Raw genomic sequence first — 13,883 nt, 5'->3', positions numbered from 1 at the left:
GGGTTGCACCAAAAGTTAGGATATGAAAAGCTAGAGCGTAACCCTAGCAGCAGTAAAAGAGGGATAAATTCTTTCTTTGAATTCTAAAATAAATTAACCTACTTATGTTTTAATTAACATAAGCTTTACACTGCATTCAGGGTAAATAGTTTCAGTTCATGCATTCCATAAAAATTCAAACTGGGATGTCCTAATTGATCTAAAAGAAGATCTAAAAGAAATTAAGAGTTCATTTGCAAAAACAGATAACTCAGTTTTTAACAAACTGCAGCTGGGTTATTTTGACTAAACAATAATAATAATAATAATAAAAATAATAAATAGCTAACTAACACAATAAAATAATGATAACATGACAAAAATCCAGAATTTATTCATTTATTTATTATTGGATAGATATTACAGAAAATTACAGTTTAGTCATTTAAATACAATGAATCAATCAATCAATCACTTATTTATATAACGCTTTTAACGATACAGATTGTGTCAAATATCAAATACGAGAACAGAGTGATAGTAATGTATAATGACAAGATTAAACACTTAATTTTTGTTTTATTAGAGACAGTGTTTGTAATCAATTCGATGATAATCGCTAATCGAAATTAAATGTCCTCAGCAGCAAGGAAGCGATACTCCATGAAAGAATGGAGAAAATAAAAACCTTCTCCTCTGACCGGACGACCAGCACTTAGTTTCCGGTTCAACTTTAAATGCAGCCATGTCAGATTGTGTAAAGGACTTATTGTGTGTGTGTGTGTGTGTGTGTACATGTAATAAATTGAGCTGACATTCCCATTCAGCAACTGGTGATTCGAAATAAAGCACTTGTTATGCTTTGCTATCATGATTTGATCATTAGAATTTAAAACTCATTTGTCGTATATCCAGTGGCCAATTTCTGCAGCCTCTATGTTTATGAAGATGTTTCATTGTCTGTTGTTTATTAGTTCTTGAGCTTGTAAGAGGCTTTCCAGACGCTGCTTTAGCTCATTTCTCCTGCGCCCTTGGTCCAAGTCTTCTTTTAGCAGATCGACCACATCCGCCACTTTCCTCATTTCCAGCATGCCATGTCGCAGTGTCTTAGCTGCATTCCTTAGCATGAGGAGGATTACCAGCATCGGCACGTAGTCTGTTAGGCGTTGATAGACAATCTGTAAGGACACAGGCCATGAATTAAAATAATATTCACTGAAAAGCAAAGTTATTTGATTTTGAGCCACCTTTTGGGGCAGTACACTGCCATCATGTGGCTTGGTTGATGTTCACTTATTTTACTCTTAAACGTAAAAGTTCCAGGTAGCACCAATAATCTTTTTTTTTTTTATCAGTGTGAAGATCATTTTAAATAACCAATTAAGACTTTTCATAACATGAGTTGTCACTCACATCATAATAAAGAACCAGTTTTTCTGGTACTAGATTTCTCGAATCCAACTCTGCACAGCCTTTGGAATTTAAAACCGTGTCATCTCCACGGAGTTTTTCATGATGTTCCAGACCAGTCATCTGATGGATGTCTGATTCATCAAGTTTTTTTTGCAACACTGTGTCCTGGGTGAAAATCAGATGCTCCATTTCAATAAACTCCTTGATTCTTTTCTCCACTTTGGCCTCTTGTTTTGTTTGAATCTCATCAATCTTTTTCTGAGGAGAACAACATAATTGGCAAAATAATTATAATAATAATTATTATTACAATAGTAATAATAATAAAGTGATGGTTTTACTTACAGAAACATTGTGTTTCAGTGTTGGGTACTGAACAAAACATGAATTACATACTTCCTTAAACTTGTTTTGAATAATATCTAGAGAAAAATTATTAAATAAAATTACAAGTTTATTGTCAAAAATGTTTAACAGCACCTCTAGAAAATGCACACTTTACCTCGCACATCTTTCAGTGTTTCCATAGCTGGCTCTTGAAGAGCTGCTACATGGTTTTGGATGACGTTTTCAAATTCAGTGTACTCAGTGAACGTTAGCAATTCTCTGCCACGATGGTTCTCGTTGTACTTGTCTATCATTTCCTGCACTTTTGTCTCAACTAAATGTATAATAAGGATGAGAGAAAGTCAGTTTTAGGGATCCTGCTGCAGTCCTTAAAAGAAACCAATAATTTGACGTGAACGTTGACTCACAGGAATCTTTAGTGTCACTCAGGTGGTTGTCCCATTTCTTGAAGACAGGACGTAGAAGTGCATAAATGTTTTTGCCTTTTGAATGTCCTGTTCTGCTCAGTTCATCGATTTGATCGCTGAACTCTAATATTATCTATATAGGAAAGCAATCCTAATCAATCAATATTAAAGGTGCTCTGTGTAGGATTGAACTAGGTATCGCAGACAAAATTCAACTGATGGGGACGTTTGTTTCATCCAGATTGAATGAGCACGCATGACGATGAATGAAAGGAAATACACTGTGTTGGACACCAACTGGCAACCCCAGGGTGCCAAAGTGCTATTGGGTAATCTAGCAGTGGGCGGGTTTCACAAACCAAAACAGAGACTGTAGCATATGCTTTAGTAGAGTGAAAAACGTACATACAGAACATTTAAATAAAACGAAATAAATAAATGTTAAGGACAGACAGATGCTTTATCCTCAGAGCTCTTACCTTACTGAGAAAAGGTCCCATTTCTTCTTCCTGCAGAGGTGGACCCTGATCGTACTTTTTAAGTTCTTCTCTCACATTAACTGTCTGACTGTTAATCTGCTCAGCTACGTGTGGTAATGATATCTGTGTCAATAGGAAAACGTATTTGGATGAATCAGTCGGCTAATTACACCATATACATGCATAGTACATCTCACACATCCCATATAACAACATTTCACTTCAGTCAATTAATCAATCAATCAATCAACCAATCAGAAGGGATCAAATCCTCCTTGTCATTATTTAGTGCTTGCCTTGATGTGGTCAACCAGTTCTTTGGTTAATTTCCTTGACAGGCACTGAATAGATGCTTTATTATCATTCAGTAGATAGCTGTCAAGAGAAAAGAGAAAACACTAGATTATAAAAAACGGTTTTCAGTTAAGGTAACTGCAGTTATTCGTTAATTACCTGAAGTATTTGTGTTTTCTAAAGAATTTAAATTCCATGTTTATGGCTTTATCCAGAGGGATTTTGTCATTGATGTCACTCTGACCTCGACATCGCACGATAATGTAGCCCTTGCTGAGAGGAATGACTTTGCCCTGGACAATTTTCAAAACATCCATCTCCGCCCCTCTGTCGATGAGATCTGGTTTTGTGAGAATTGCTAACCCGAGCATTCAAAAAACGAAACAAAAAGAGCTTTAGAAAAAGAACAAGAATCATGAATGAACAAAAAGTATGTTATAGAAATACAATAATTTTGCAAACCGAGAGTTCTGTGTCCCTCGGGGTCCACATGTTGCGCCATTCTAAGCGCTTCCGTCGTTGTTATGTCAACATTGCAAGGCACAACAACTAAAATGATGGTTTCACTTTTGGAAATATATTTTAGTATTAATTTTTTTATCTAAAAAAAAAAAAGATAACAAAGGAGAGAATGTTTACATCAGTACGAAACAGCATTATGGCCATTATAAGTGGGTATTAGATTAGCATGTCGGCCAGGTGACCCAAAATGTATTAATAAACTAAATATATATAACCATTTTTGAATTGTTGGGACTTTTTTTTGTTATGATTTGAATAAAATGAAAACTAAAAGACTTTTAAATCACGTGAGAAAATGTATTCGCAGTGGAACATGCAGAACAAAACAAATGTTTAAATCTTAAAACGGATCAAGATGAGCTCTCTTAATTATTAGGTTTTTTTATTCATTAACCATTACCAGGGATAAACTGCTGAACATTTGGCAGTTTTCCACAATTGAACGATCACTGATGAACACAAAAAACCTCATAAATCATTACATTATATATTATATAATTATATATAATAATCATCTAGGCTAACTGAATCTCTAATTTAAAGTCGGAAGAAGTGGCAACGAGTACTTTAAAGTTGTACACAAATCGAATATGAAGTCAAACAATTTTACATTATTTTAAAAAATCTGTGACTGCTCCTGATTTTTTATGGCTAGAAAATATTATGATGAAGTCTCAGATTGATAGAGATGATTTATATGTAGCCGATACTTGAATAGTTGTATTAGTGGCACAAACCAAACTAGTTTTCATTTTATTCAAATAAAAAAAAAAAAAACAGGGCATTTCCAGATTTCAGGTTGTACTCAAATCTGAGTTCATGTTGACTTTAAATTAGACCAGTCAGCTAAATACCGACTACTTGAAACATGAAAAGAAATACTGTATGTCAAAAATATGTTTGTTTTTTTAGCTGCAATTTAACAGATATAATGTAATAGCTACTGATCACGCAGTCAAGAACTTTTACAGCAGTTTTGCTTTGAGGAAACACAACATGCACTCACCTGATCTCCAATATCCTCAGGTTGATCTTGCACGGGTACACGGGTTATGCCAGGTAGATCGATCAGAGTGAGGTCACAAACGTCAGGAGAGGAAATTTCCAAAGAAATATGTTCATCACTTATTCCAACTGTATTTCCAGCGAGCTCATTTTGAGCTGTTGAATTTCAAGCACATTTTTCACCAGACATAGACAGGAGTATAGTTTTGGTATTGGTAAATTCAAACCAATTTAAATCCATCTCTAAGCTTCAGGGTGTGTGTGTGTGTGTGTGTATATATATATACTTTATATATTCCACCTTATAAATCTACTGACCTTTTCTAACAAAGTTATCCACCATAAGTGGGTCATGAAAGCTCTCTTTGTGATCATTGTAAGAAATGGTCCCTGACCATTTTCCTTTCTTGAGATTCCGCAATTTCAGCTCAAGAGCACAGCGTGTGACAATACCTTAAAAACATAAAAACATAAAGTTTTTCTCTAGACAAATGCACAATTTTACACACAACTTACATCAATTGGGGAAGTGGAAAGAACAGGATTCATCTGCAATAAAATGTGATGGACATGAATAGACATCCCGAAGCCTCTACTGGTAACTCAAATAAAAGGTCTTGAAGCATGAACAGACGAATGACCAAGGATGGCACCTTAGACGCATGACTTGATCTGGTGTATATAATCATCTTTAGTTGATAAAACCCGTTCCAATGCCTGATAATCCTTCAAGAACATGGGTAAGATCCCTAGAAAGAACCCACAGCCTGCAGATAGGCCTCGGTCATTTGACATTATTGAGAAAATGAAACACAAAGGGATGCCCACTGTGCCTCCATTGAAATTGTGGCAAGTTGAATTGCAGCCACATACACTTTGATAGTTGCAGGGGATACCAGAAGAAAGGTGCTCCTCCAGGAAACCCTGCTCTGAACCAATTTGTGAAAACTATGACTCATATAGATGTAATTTGAGGGCATCCCCAAGGAATATGAGGAGGTCATGACATCAGGCCACAGTGCTGTGGAACATCCGGGAGATGCGCTGTGTCATAAGCTAAATAGTTTCATAAATAGATAATCAACTCTCAGCTACAAAACAAAAGTCAAAAATAAAAACAACAACGGAGCAAACTAACTTAGTATTATGATACTCAGTGCATCAAAATTTACTGTCGTCAGTTTGTTAAAAAGAAACAGACACTTAAAATTTACGTCAAAACAGCTTTACAAATTATTTTTGCAATAATTTGTTCCCCTGGTGTTTCATGTATGAGGCCCATTTTGCCATATGCCAACTGGCATCAAAGTAAGTTTCATAAATATATGTATATGTATATATATTTATGAAACGTGTCTGCTGGCCCCCTCCCTCAAAATATTTTATGAAAGAGCGGGGTAACGGTTGCATGTATGAAGGTTGAAACTAAATGTTTTTTTTAACACTGCACAATGTTGCACAACTGCAATAAATGCTATTTTTAATTCTGATTTTGTCAATTGGTGAAATAAAAGGAACTTCAGAGTCTTACCACTTCCTCGAGGTAGAGCCACCCCAGAGAGTGCCTCCAAAACCGAGCTCTTTCCAGAACTCTGATCTCCCACCACTGCAATGGATGGCAGATCTATATCCTTATCAATGCCGATCAACCTCAGAGAGTCGATCAACTCAATCAAAGGCTGAACAGACTCAGTGAAATGACCGTGGAATGCTCCATGAGTCTGTGACTCTGAAGATAAGCTTTATAATTAAAATGTCAAACAGAGAATCAGAGACATGTTTAGATTTATGCATTAATCACATGTTTTGGATTACCAGAGAATTCTGTCATTTTTTTATAAGCTTTAATTATTCTGCCACAGTACTCTGTGGTAGAAATAACATAAAATGATGACATTTTTTATCAAAAGATGAATGGAAACTTTACCTTTCTTCCTCCTGACTATGCATTGTTTTCCTTAAAATGAATACAAAAAAATATAAAATCAGCTTATTTTTAATTTGCTTTGTTAAATAAAATACTTTTGCATGTGTAATATGTTTAGTATGTTCAATGCAGCACTTTCACTTACCTCGAACGGCAATATGTAATGAAAAGAAAAAACTGATGTGTCCTAACTTTTTTGCTTGCGTTGTCTGAAGAACAGTTTAACATTTGAAAGGTGTATTTATAGTGAAGGGGGTGTTTCACAATATGTCGATTATTTATTGAAAGAACGTAGTCCAATAAAAATAAAGTTATAAAGTATGAAACTAAACATGTGATGACTCATATGACTTAACTGAATTACATATCTAGAGACAGGTTCATAGATAAATTCCTAGTTTACTGAATTAATGCTTATCAAGAATATAAACCAAATGTTTACAACGACACCATTAAACATCAGCGGAGACCATGACAACAAATGAGCCCTAGATTTCTATAGTGCTTTAAAGAATACAGATTGTGTCAAATTAAAGTATTAAACAGTAAGACAGCGTGTCAATAAAGCCAAAGGCCTTATAAAGCCTTTCAGATGAAGTTAGTTCAGTTATATCAGCTCAGTTCAGTTCAAATAGTTTACCGAAAGAATGAAGTATTCCCAACTAAACAAGCCAAATGTGACAAAGGCGAGGATCCAAAACTTGGTCAATTGGGAAAAAAAAACTTAGGAGACACCAGGCTCAGTCGTTGGGCCAGTTCTCCTGCAAAGACCATGTGGACAGCTTCAACTCTTTCACCACGTTATGTATTCATTCCTCATGTGGAAAAAGCTGGATGGATGTTCTGAGTGTTGCATGTCTACAGTCTGATTTGTGTTACAGCCATAAATTAAACCACACCATGATAGTTGGTCTGGCCAGAGGATGCTGAAAATGTTCAAAACATTATTTAGGATAACGTCAAATGCATAAATGTTCTTGCATAAATGTTCTTTTCCCAATTGTAAAAGCAATACATTTTGGAGGTGGTCTTCCATGGTGTTTAACGCTCTGTAAATAGAAAATCTGGAAGCATACTTTTCAAATATAATTAGTTTTATTTGAAGTAAAGATGGCCATTCTAGAATAGTTTAAGAATAAACTGTAAAGAAAATGCACAGGAATGGCTCTGGATAATTTGACAAAAGGGAGTGTAGTAACAGAAAGGCTTATTGTTTATTGAAGATAAAAATGGCGACACCTTATCAACCTTATCTGACCTGTATTTAGCTAAGTTAACCAAAAGGAGGTCAGCCAAGGTCCCCACCTATCTAGTAGTCTGCAAATTCTTATTTGTACTTTATTAACAGACATTATAAGGGGCGCAAGAAGTTGGAGTAGAATCCAATTGTTATACCGCCAGACCACCCACAAGCCTCCCCATTTTGTTTTGCTCTTTTGCTCGCTATTTGTTTGATTACTCGTTATCATTGTATATTGCGTTTGTTTGATGTTCGTTACTTGTCACCCTGTGTATTGTTTTTCCGTTCCCTTTTCGGCTCATATTGTAAGTTATCGTGCATTGTGTGTTATGAGGCCGGGGGGAAGTGGTCAGGTAAGAACGTCACGTGACATACATTACAACACGTAGGAATCTGTCTTGTATAGTACATCAGGTTAGGGCGCGTGCCACACCATGTACTCTTGTTCTGGATAAGCGAGTGTAGTTTATTTAGGGCCTCTCGGACGCTGAAGACATTTTCTTTTCATATAGTTTATATTGGTAGATGGCTTAGGGGGAAATTAAGTAGCTGGAGACTGTTTGATTTATTTTCTTTAGCACCTCCTCGCTCTCTTCTTCCCGTTCCCTTCGTCTTGTGTTTTGTTCCTGTAAATACTGTAAATAGCGTACGTGTATATATCTTTTTCTTTTTTGTTCTATCACCACTACACCTCTTGTATTTAATAATCACCAACACAAATAAATGTATTATCTTGCACTTTAGTTTGCGGTGTGTTTCTTTGTCCCACACACTGTACGCACGTTCTTGAATGTCTGTCTTTTTAAATGTTATACCCCAGTATCCCTAGACCTACATGGGGTCGAAACAGTAAGCAGGCTTTACAGACTTTAATAGGAAAGTCAAGATAATTGGTTTCAAATTCTAGTGAATCCTAGTTTCCCTTAACATATTCTAGGCTAGTTTGTCCACCAGATCTCTTGATGTAAATGTAAAACATTTTGGGAATGAGAATTTGTTCATCAATCAATCACTTTTATTTATATAAGCGCTTTTACCAATGCAGATTGTATCAAAGCACTGAACAGTGTCAAATAGGAAAATAAAAAGATTGAAAACTTTATTAAATGCAGAGATGTTCTCTGTAATCAAATCGCCGATAATCACTAGAATGTGGGGGTTTTATGTCCAATAATTAGCACCTCAGTTTTTTCAAAATTTAGCATTAAAAAGTTGCTCATCATCTAGTTTTTTTTTTTATCAACTATGCATTCCGGGCTGCGAAGAAATACACAGCTGAGTATCTTTAGCATAGAGCAGTGAAAGCTAACACCATGTCTCCTGATAATATCTCCCAGAGGTAACATGTAAAGTGTGAAAAGTAACACCCTAGCACTGAGCCTTGAGGTACTCCACATTTCACTTGTGAAGAATATGATACCTCCTCATTTACTGCCACAAACTGATAGCGGTCAGATATGTATGCTCTACTAATGCTAACACGGTTTTCTAGTCTATTCAAGAGAATGTTGAACACTGCGCTAAGATCTAATAGCACTAATAAGGAGATACGACCATGTTATGATCAGTTGATAGAAGCAGGTCCTTTGTAACTTTAATGAGAGCAGTCTCAGTACTATAGAACGGTCTGATCCTGCAGATATAATTTTTTATAGTTGTGAGGATACTACTTTTTCTAGTATCTTTGACAGAAGAGGGGGATTCGGGATTGGTCTGTAATTCACTGAAATCATTACTGCTGTACTCTTGTACTCTGTTGAAGCTTTATTTTTCGTTAATTTAGTCACTGCATTGAATAATTTCAGTGGGTGTGTTTGTTTTCTTCTAAAAGAGATGAGAAATAATCAGATCTAGCAGTTTTTAATGCTTTTCTGTACAATAGGACACTTTCTCGCCAGGCTATACGAAATACTTCTAGTTTTGTTTTTCTCCACCTGCACTCCATTTTTCGAGCTGCTCTCTTTGGGGTGCAAGTGTTCTCATTATTCGACATAGTGAGATCTTTCTTAAGCGTAAAGGAGCAACTGCTAGATAAAAGAGAGTGCATAGTTACATAAAGTTTTTCTGCTGAATTGGATGCGCTAAGGAATTGAGATAAATCAGGGAGATTACTCAGAAGCACTTTTGTGGTGGAAGTGATGGTTCTACCATACTTGTAATACCATTTTGGCTATACAGAGTTCACAGAAGACTAGATAGTGACCTGAAATATCATCACTTTGCTGCAGAATTTCAAGAACATTAACATCAATTCCATGTGACAGTATTAAATCTAGAGTATGATTTTGACAAGGAGTAGGTCCTAACACGCAATGAAATGCCTAATTAAATAATGATTTGTAGCGAACACATGCTTTTATTGAGAGTTACATGGGATCAGATATTGATGTTTTATGGTTAAAATTATATCACAATCATGGAGATCAGTGTTTGCTTTATTCAGGCTCCTGACCTTTGACTCCTGTATTAGATCTCTCTCTGGAGCAATACGTGTGCTGTTGTAAAGAAGAGAGAGATCAGTGCTGTCCACTGAGCAGCTGGTAGTTGTTTATGTATGCTAAGATGATAAGCTGGCCTGATTACAGTTACTTTTGGTTTTTGTTTATATATTCATGTTTGGTTTAATCACAAGCACTGCATGAACTACATCATGCAAACCTCAACCACAGTTATAGTGGCATTGTTTTTTTACTCCAAGGCTTTGGCTGAAGTTGTAGTTCTTATGTTTCTCTTTTCTTCAGTAATGCTTATTTATTATCACTAATAAATAATCATCACTTAATTATCAACTTTAGCTTTAATTTGAGCTTGAATACTTGTTTCTTCTGTAAGTAAATCTGAATAGTAAGGAAGGGCCAAACTATTTAACGATTTAAAAACTAACCGAACAACTTTAAAATAAACACGGTATCATAAAGGCTGGTAGTGCAAAGGTCATAGCACTGAGTAATATATGGTTCTGTTTTTAGTTCATCAGAAGACTTTCAGTTTTACTTTAGCTAAAAGATGAAGCTGGAAAAAGCAGCATTTGCCCACTGACAAGACAAAACAAAACCCAAGTTCTCTATCCAAGGCTTTGCAGAAAGTGTTGATTTACATGCGGTTATTTGATCAGGGTTATATGATTTCAGTTTCATTCTAGTTAAAATTGAGAAAGGTTCAAGATGTGCAAGCTTTCAAGTCAGATGAGCAGGCCCTAAGTGTTTTCAACCAATCAGGGTCTAAGTAAGTAACTTGACTGTCATGTTTCCTGAAGACAGACCCTAATAGGAGCATATGTAAACGTGATAAGAGCTAAACGGGTCCCTGTGGAACACCACAATATAGAACAGCAGTCTCTGATGAATATTCTCCAATATTAACAATGAACCTATTTGAAAGATAAGATCTAAACCATTTAAAGGTAGCTCCTTTGATATGAACACAATGCTCCGAGCAAGCAAGAAGGATAGCATTATCTACCGTATAAAAAGCCGCACTCAGATCTAACAGCACAGGTACGGTACAATCCCCAGAACTGGCAGCTATTAACACATTATGCAGTCTCTGTTTATTATGTTTAAAAGATAAGTCTTTAATACAGCATGATATTCATAAACTTGAAGATTAATAACAGCGTTAAAAATAGTAAAAATGAGTAGGATGGGATGTTGACCATTGATTGATGCTCACAATGAAATTGGATTGTCACATTAGTTTTGGACAGATAGTATGCCTTTAGGCCGTATACCAGTACTTTAGATTTTATCTCAAAAAGACAAAATAATTAAACAAATTCCAAGTTCAAAATAACTAAAACACTTTAAGCAACTCGGACCCATTCTAGCCCAGTTCATATTCTTCTTTAGGACATATATCAATTAAATCCACTACTTTGATAATTTTACTAAAATGAGATGACTTGTTGTATTATTTCATTTAAATAATATAGTAATACAGTTTTCATATATTATTTCAAAAAAAAAAAAAAAAAAGTTTCAACTTGTAAAAACCCGTTGCCTAAATTTTTTAGTCAACTAAAATATTCCAGTTGTCACTTAAATTGACATTAACTTCAAATTTTCTTTCGAGTCCATGATCCAGCACATCTATTTAAATATACAGCAAAATCCTTGATGTCAATGTGACACTGCGGGGTGTCTATATGTGTCCACACTACAGAGTGTAAAAAGTAACACTTGCGCAGTAAAGTTGATGAATTAATTGAGTGATGATTGTCCATTATTGAAGACACCTGTTAAATCACCAAAGAAGAAAATCAGCATTACTGTGATCAGTGTTTATTTTAGTCGTTCTCTTTAAATGAATTCAGCACTTCAGGTCAGTTAATGCTTATGTTACAATAAAAGCACTTTCACTTGTCTGGTTGTCATAATTCAGTTATAGCAGCCAAACACTACGCAATATTTTAAAGAAAAGATTCCCATAGTGAACACTTTCCACTGACCTCTTTGGTGATTCTGGTGGTTAACATCAGGTGTCTTCAATAATGAACAATCATCACTCTTGAATCTTTTAATTACCTCATTAACTTTAACACTGCTTCACTGTTACTTTTAAGACTCTGTAGTGCCTACACATATAAACACCAGGAAGTGTTAATTTAACACTGGGAATTTTGCTGTGTATGAATATACTTTCAGATTAGCACATATCAGTGTACCTTATATAAAACACTGCAGTCTTTAATTTCACAGTTTTTATTTATCAGTTCATCATTGAGCATTCTGTGAAGCTCAATGCAACACTTAGGCTGAAGATACACTTGGTAACTCTTTGAGCAATGTTACCATAAATGGTAAACCAGATGAGAGGCATGGCCCAGTACTTTTCCAAATTATAGATAGATTTGTTATGCTTTTTTTATGGGTTTTCACGAGAGTCAAAAATGACATCAACTCAACACTGCATCTCACAGTACTCCACAGTACAGTAAATGCAGTAATGCAAAAATAAAACACAAAACACACTACAGTAAATACAGAAAAACAGGCCAATTGTGCATGGGTGGGATTATGGATTCTACCATATGTTTGGGTATGACCACATGATCTCATCAATGTCACAAGTGATATTTTCTTCTGCTAAGCAACATGGAAAATACTGCCTTGTGTGCCAAATCTACGGATTAAAGTTACCTAAATGTCTGTATACTGCATGTGGTTGGCTGATTGGTGATCAGTTTTCAATCAACCAATGTGTTTTTTTATTTTGAATAGATGTGTTTTCCCAATGGCACCCATGAGATTTCATTTATGAACGAAATGCATAATGCATAATGATTCTGATGCGTGTCATCAGTTTTGCTACTGGATGTTCACATATGGATGAATGTGTGCTGTTTGAGCAAATTTTTGATGCCTGGGTCAATTATATTGTGTGTGTTGGTGTTTTCTGAACGAGAACATGGTTAAACCTGTGTGAAACGATGTTAACGGTGTGTTTTGTAGAAAACACTGAATTGGAACGTGTGTACAAAAGAGATCAAATGTGTTAAAAGTTCCAAGAAACATGCCTTTGATTCTAGAAACTGTGTGAATGATTTGGAAAACTGGGCCAAATTAATCAGCTATAGTGTGTTAGCAGTCAAGAAAAACTGTGCTAAAAATGTATGCATCAATAATTTGAACACTAAGATACATTGTACAATATATAAAAGTGTAATAAGCTCTATGCTTTATGCTTCAAATTAAGAATGTAGCACTTATACTTCTAATCAGGTGTTTAAGGATTCAGAAATTAGTGATTCTCAATCCATTTCTCCCTTCAGAGGATGAAAAATGTCAGCCTCCTACATTACAATGCTTTGACAGTTTATACAAAGAGTTCATTCCTGAAATGTTATATTGAGGTCTGCTTTGATGTCCAGTAATGACAGGTTGAGGCAACAGAACATAACTGTTCTCAGACCTGTTTTTTTTTTGTGTTTGGCAGTCAGCAATAATTAGAACGTCCACATAATGACTCAATGTATTTACTGCAGTTCTTGTAATTGAATTTTCAACACATTCTCAGTGCAGCCTCTTGTGAAATCTTTGCATTCATTCAGAACATTTCAGCACATTATTAAAAGATGCCTAATGCCATTTTCATTGCTACAACTTATACTTGAAAAGACAGCAGTAATACTTTAAATAGCATCAATGTGTTAGGATGACCTATGCAAGACCTATTACTTACTTATTTCCTGGTTTGAGAGTGAAGTGTAAATGTGGCTGAAAGCGCATTAACATTTACAGACACACACTTATGTGTTATAAAAAATATAT

The 13,883-nt window shown here is 35.3% G+C and overlaps 1 protein-coding gene across 1 annotated transcript; it reads right to left on the bottom strand.

Moving 5' to 3' along the window:
- Positions 1 to 749: 749 nt before the first annotated feature.
- Positions 750 to 6,565, bottom strand: LOC122358374 (interferon-induced GTP-binding protein Mx1-like). The gene is made up of 14 exons (XM_043258167.1): positions 6,520 to 6,565; positions 6,375 to 6,404; positions 5,979 to 6,187; positions 4,766 to 4,900; positions 4,449 to 4,603; positions 3,383 to 3,521; positions 3,080 to 3,278; positions 2,923 to 3,001; positions 2,627 to 2,749; positions 2,148 to 2,280; positions 1,895 to 2,053; positions 1,738 to 1,814; positions 1,393 to 1,650; positions 750 to 1,157 (listed from the first exon to the last, which is right to left on the bottom strand). Exons 2-14 carry the CDS (start codon positions 6,395 to 6,397, stop codon positions 933 to 935), a joined length of 1,914 nt encoding a protein of 637 aa, XP_043114102.1. The 5' UTR covers positions 6,398 to 6,404; positions 6,520 to 6,565; the 3' UTR covers positions 750 to 932.
- Positions 6,566 to 13,883: the final 7,318 nt, after the last annotated feature.

Source organism: Puntigrus tetrazona, chromosome 15 (genome assembly GCF_018831695.1).
Source record: "Puntigrus tetrazona isolate hp1 chromosome 15, ASM1883169v1, whole genome shotgun sequence".
Taxonomy (NCBI): Eukaryota; Metazoa; Chordata; class Actinopteri; order Cypriniformes; family Cyprinidae; genus Puntigrus; species Puntigrus tetrazona.
The sequence above is the reverse complement of the archived record's forward strand: the minus strand, read 5'-3'. Positions and strand labels throughout refer to the sequence as shown.

Bases quoted from the DNA above. Each gene is read 5' to 3' on its own strand.
- LOC122358374 (XM_043258167.1), bottom strand. From the start codon at position 6,397: ATGCATAGTCAGGAGGAAGAAAG. The intron at 4,901-5,978 runs GTAAGACTCTGA...TATGTTTTTAAG, and splicing joins GGCTCTACCTCGAGGAAGTG to GTATTGTCACACGCTGTGCT. The intron at 1,815-1,894 runs GTAAAGTGTGCA...ATTTTTCTCTAG, and splicing joins AACACTGAAAGATGTGCGAG to ATATTATTCAAAACAAGTTT.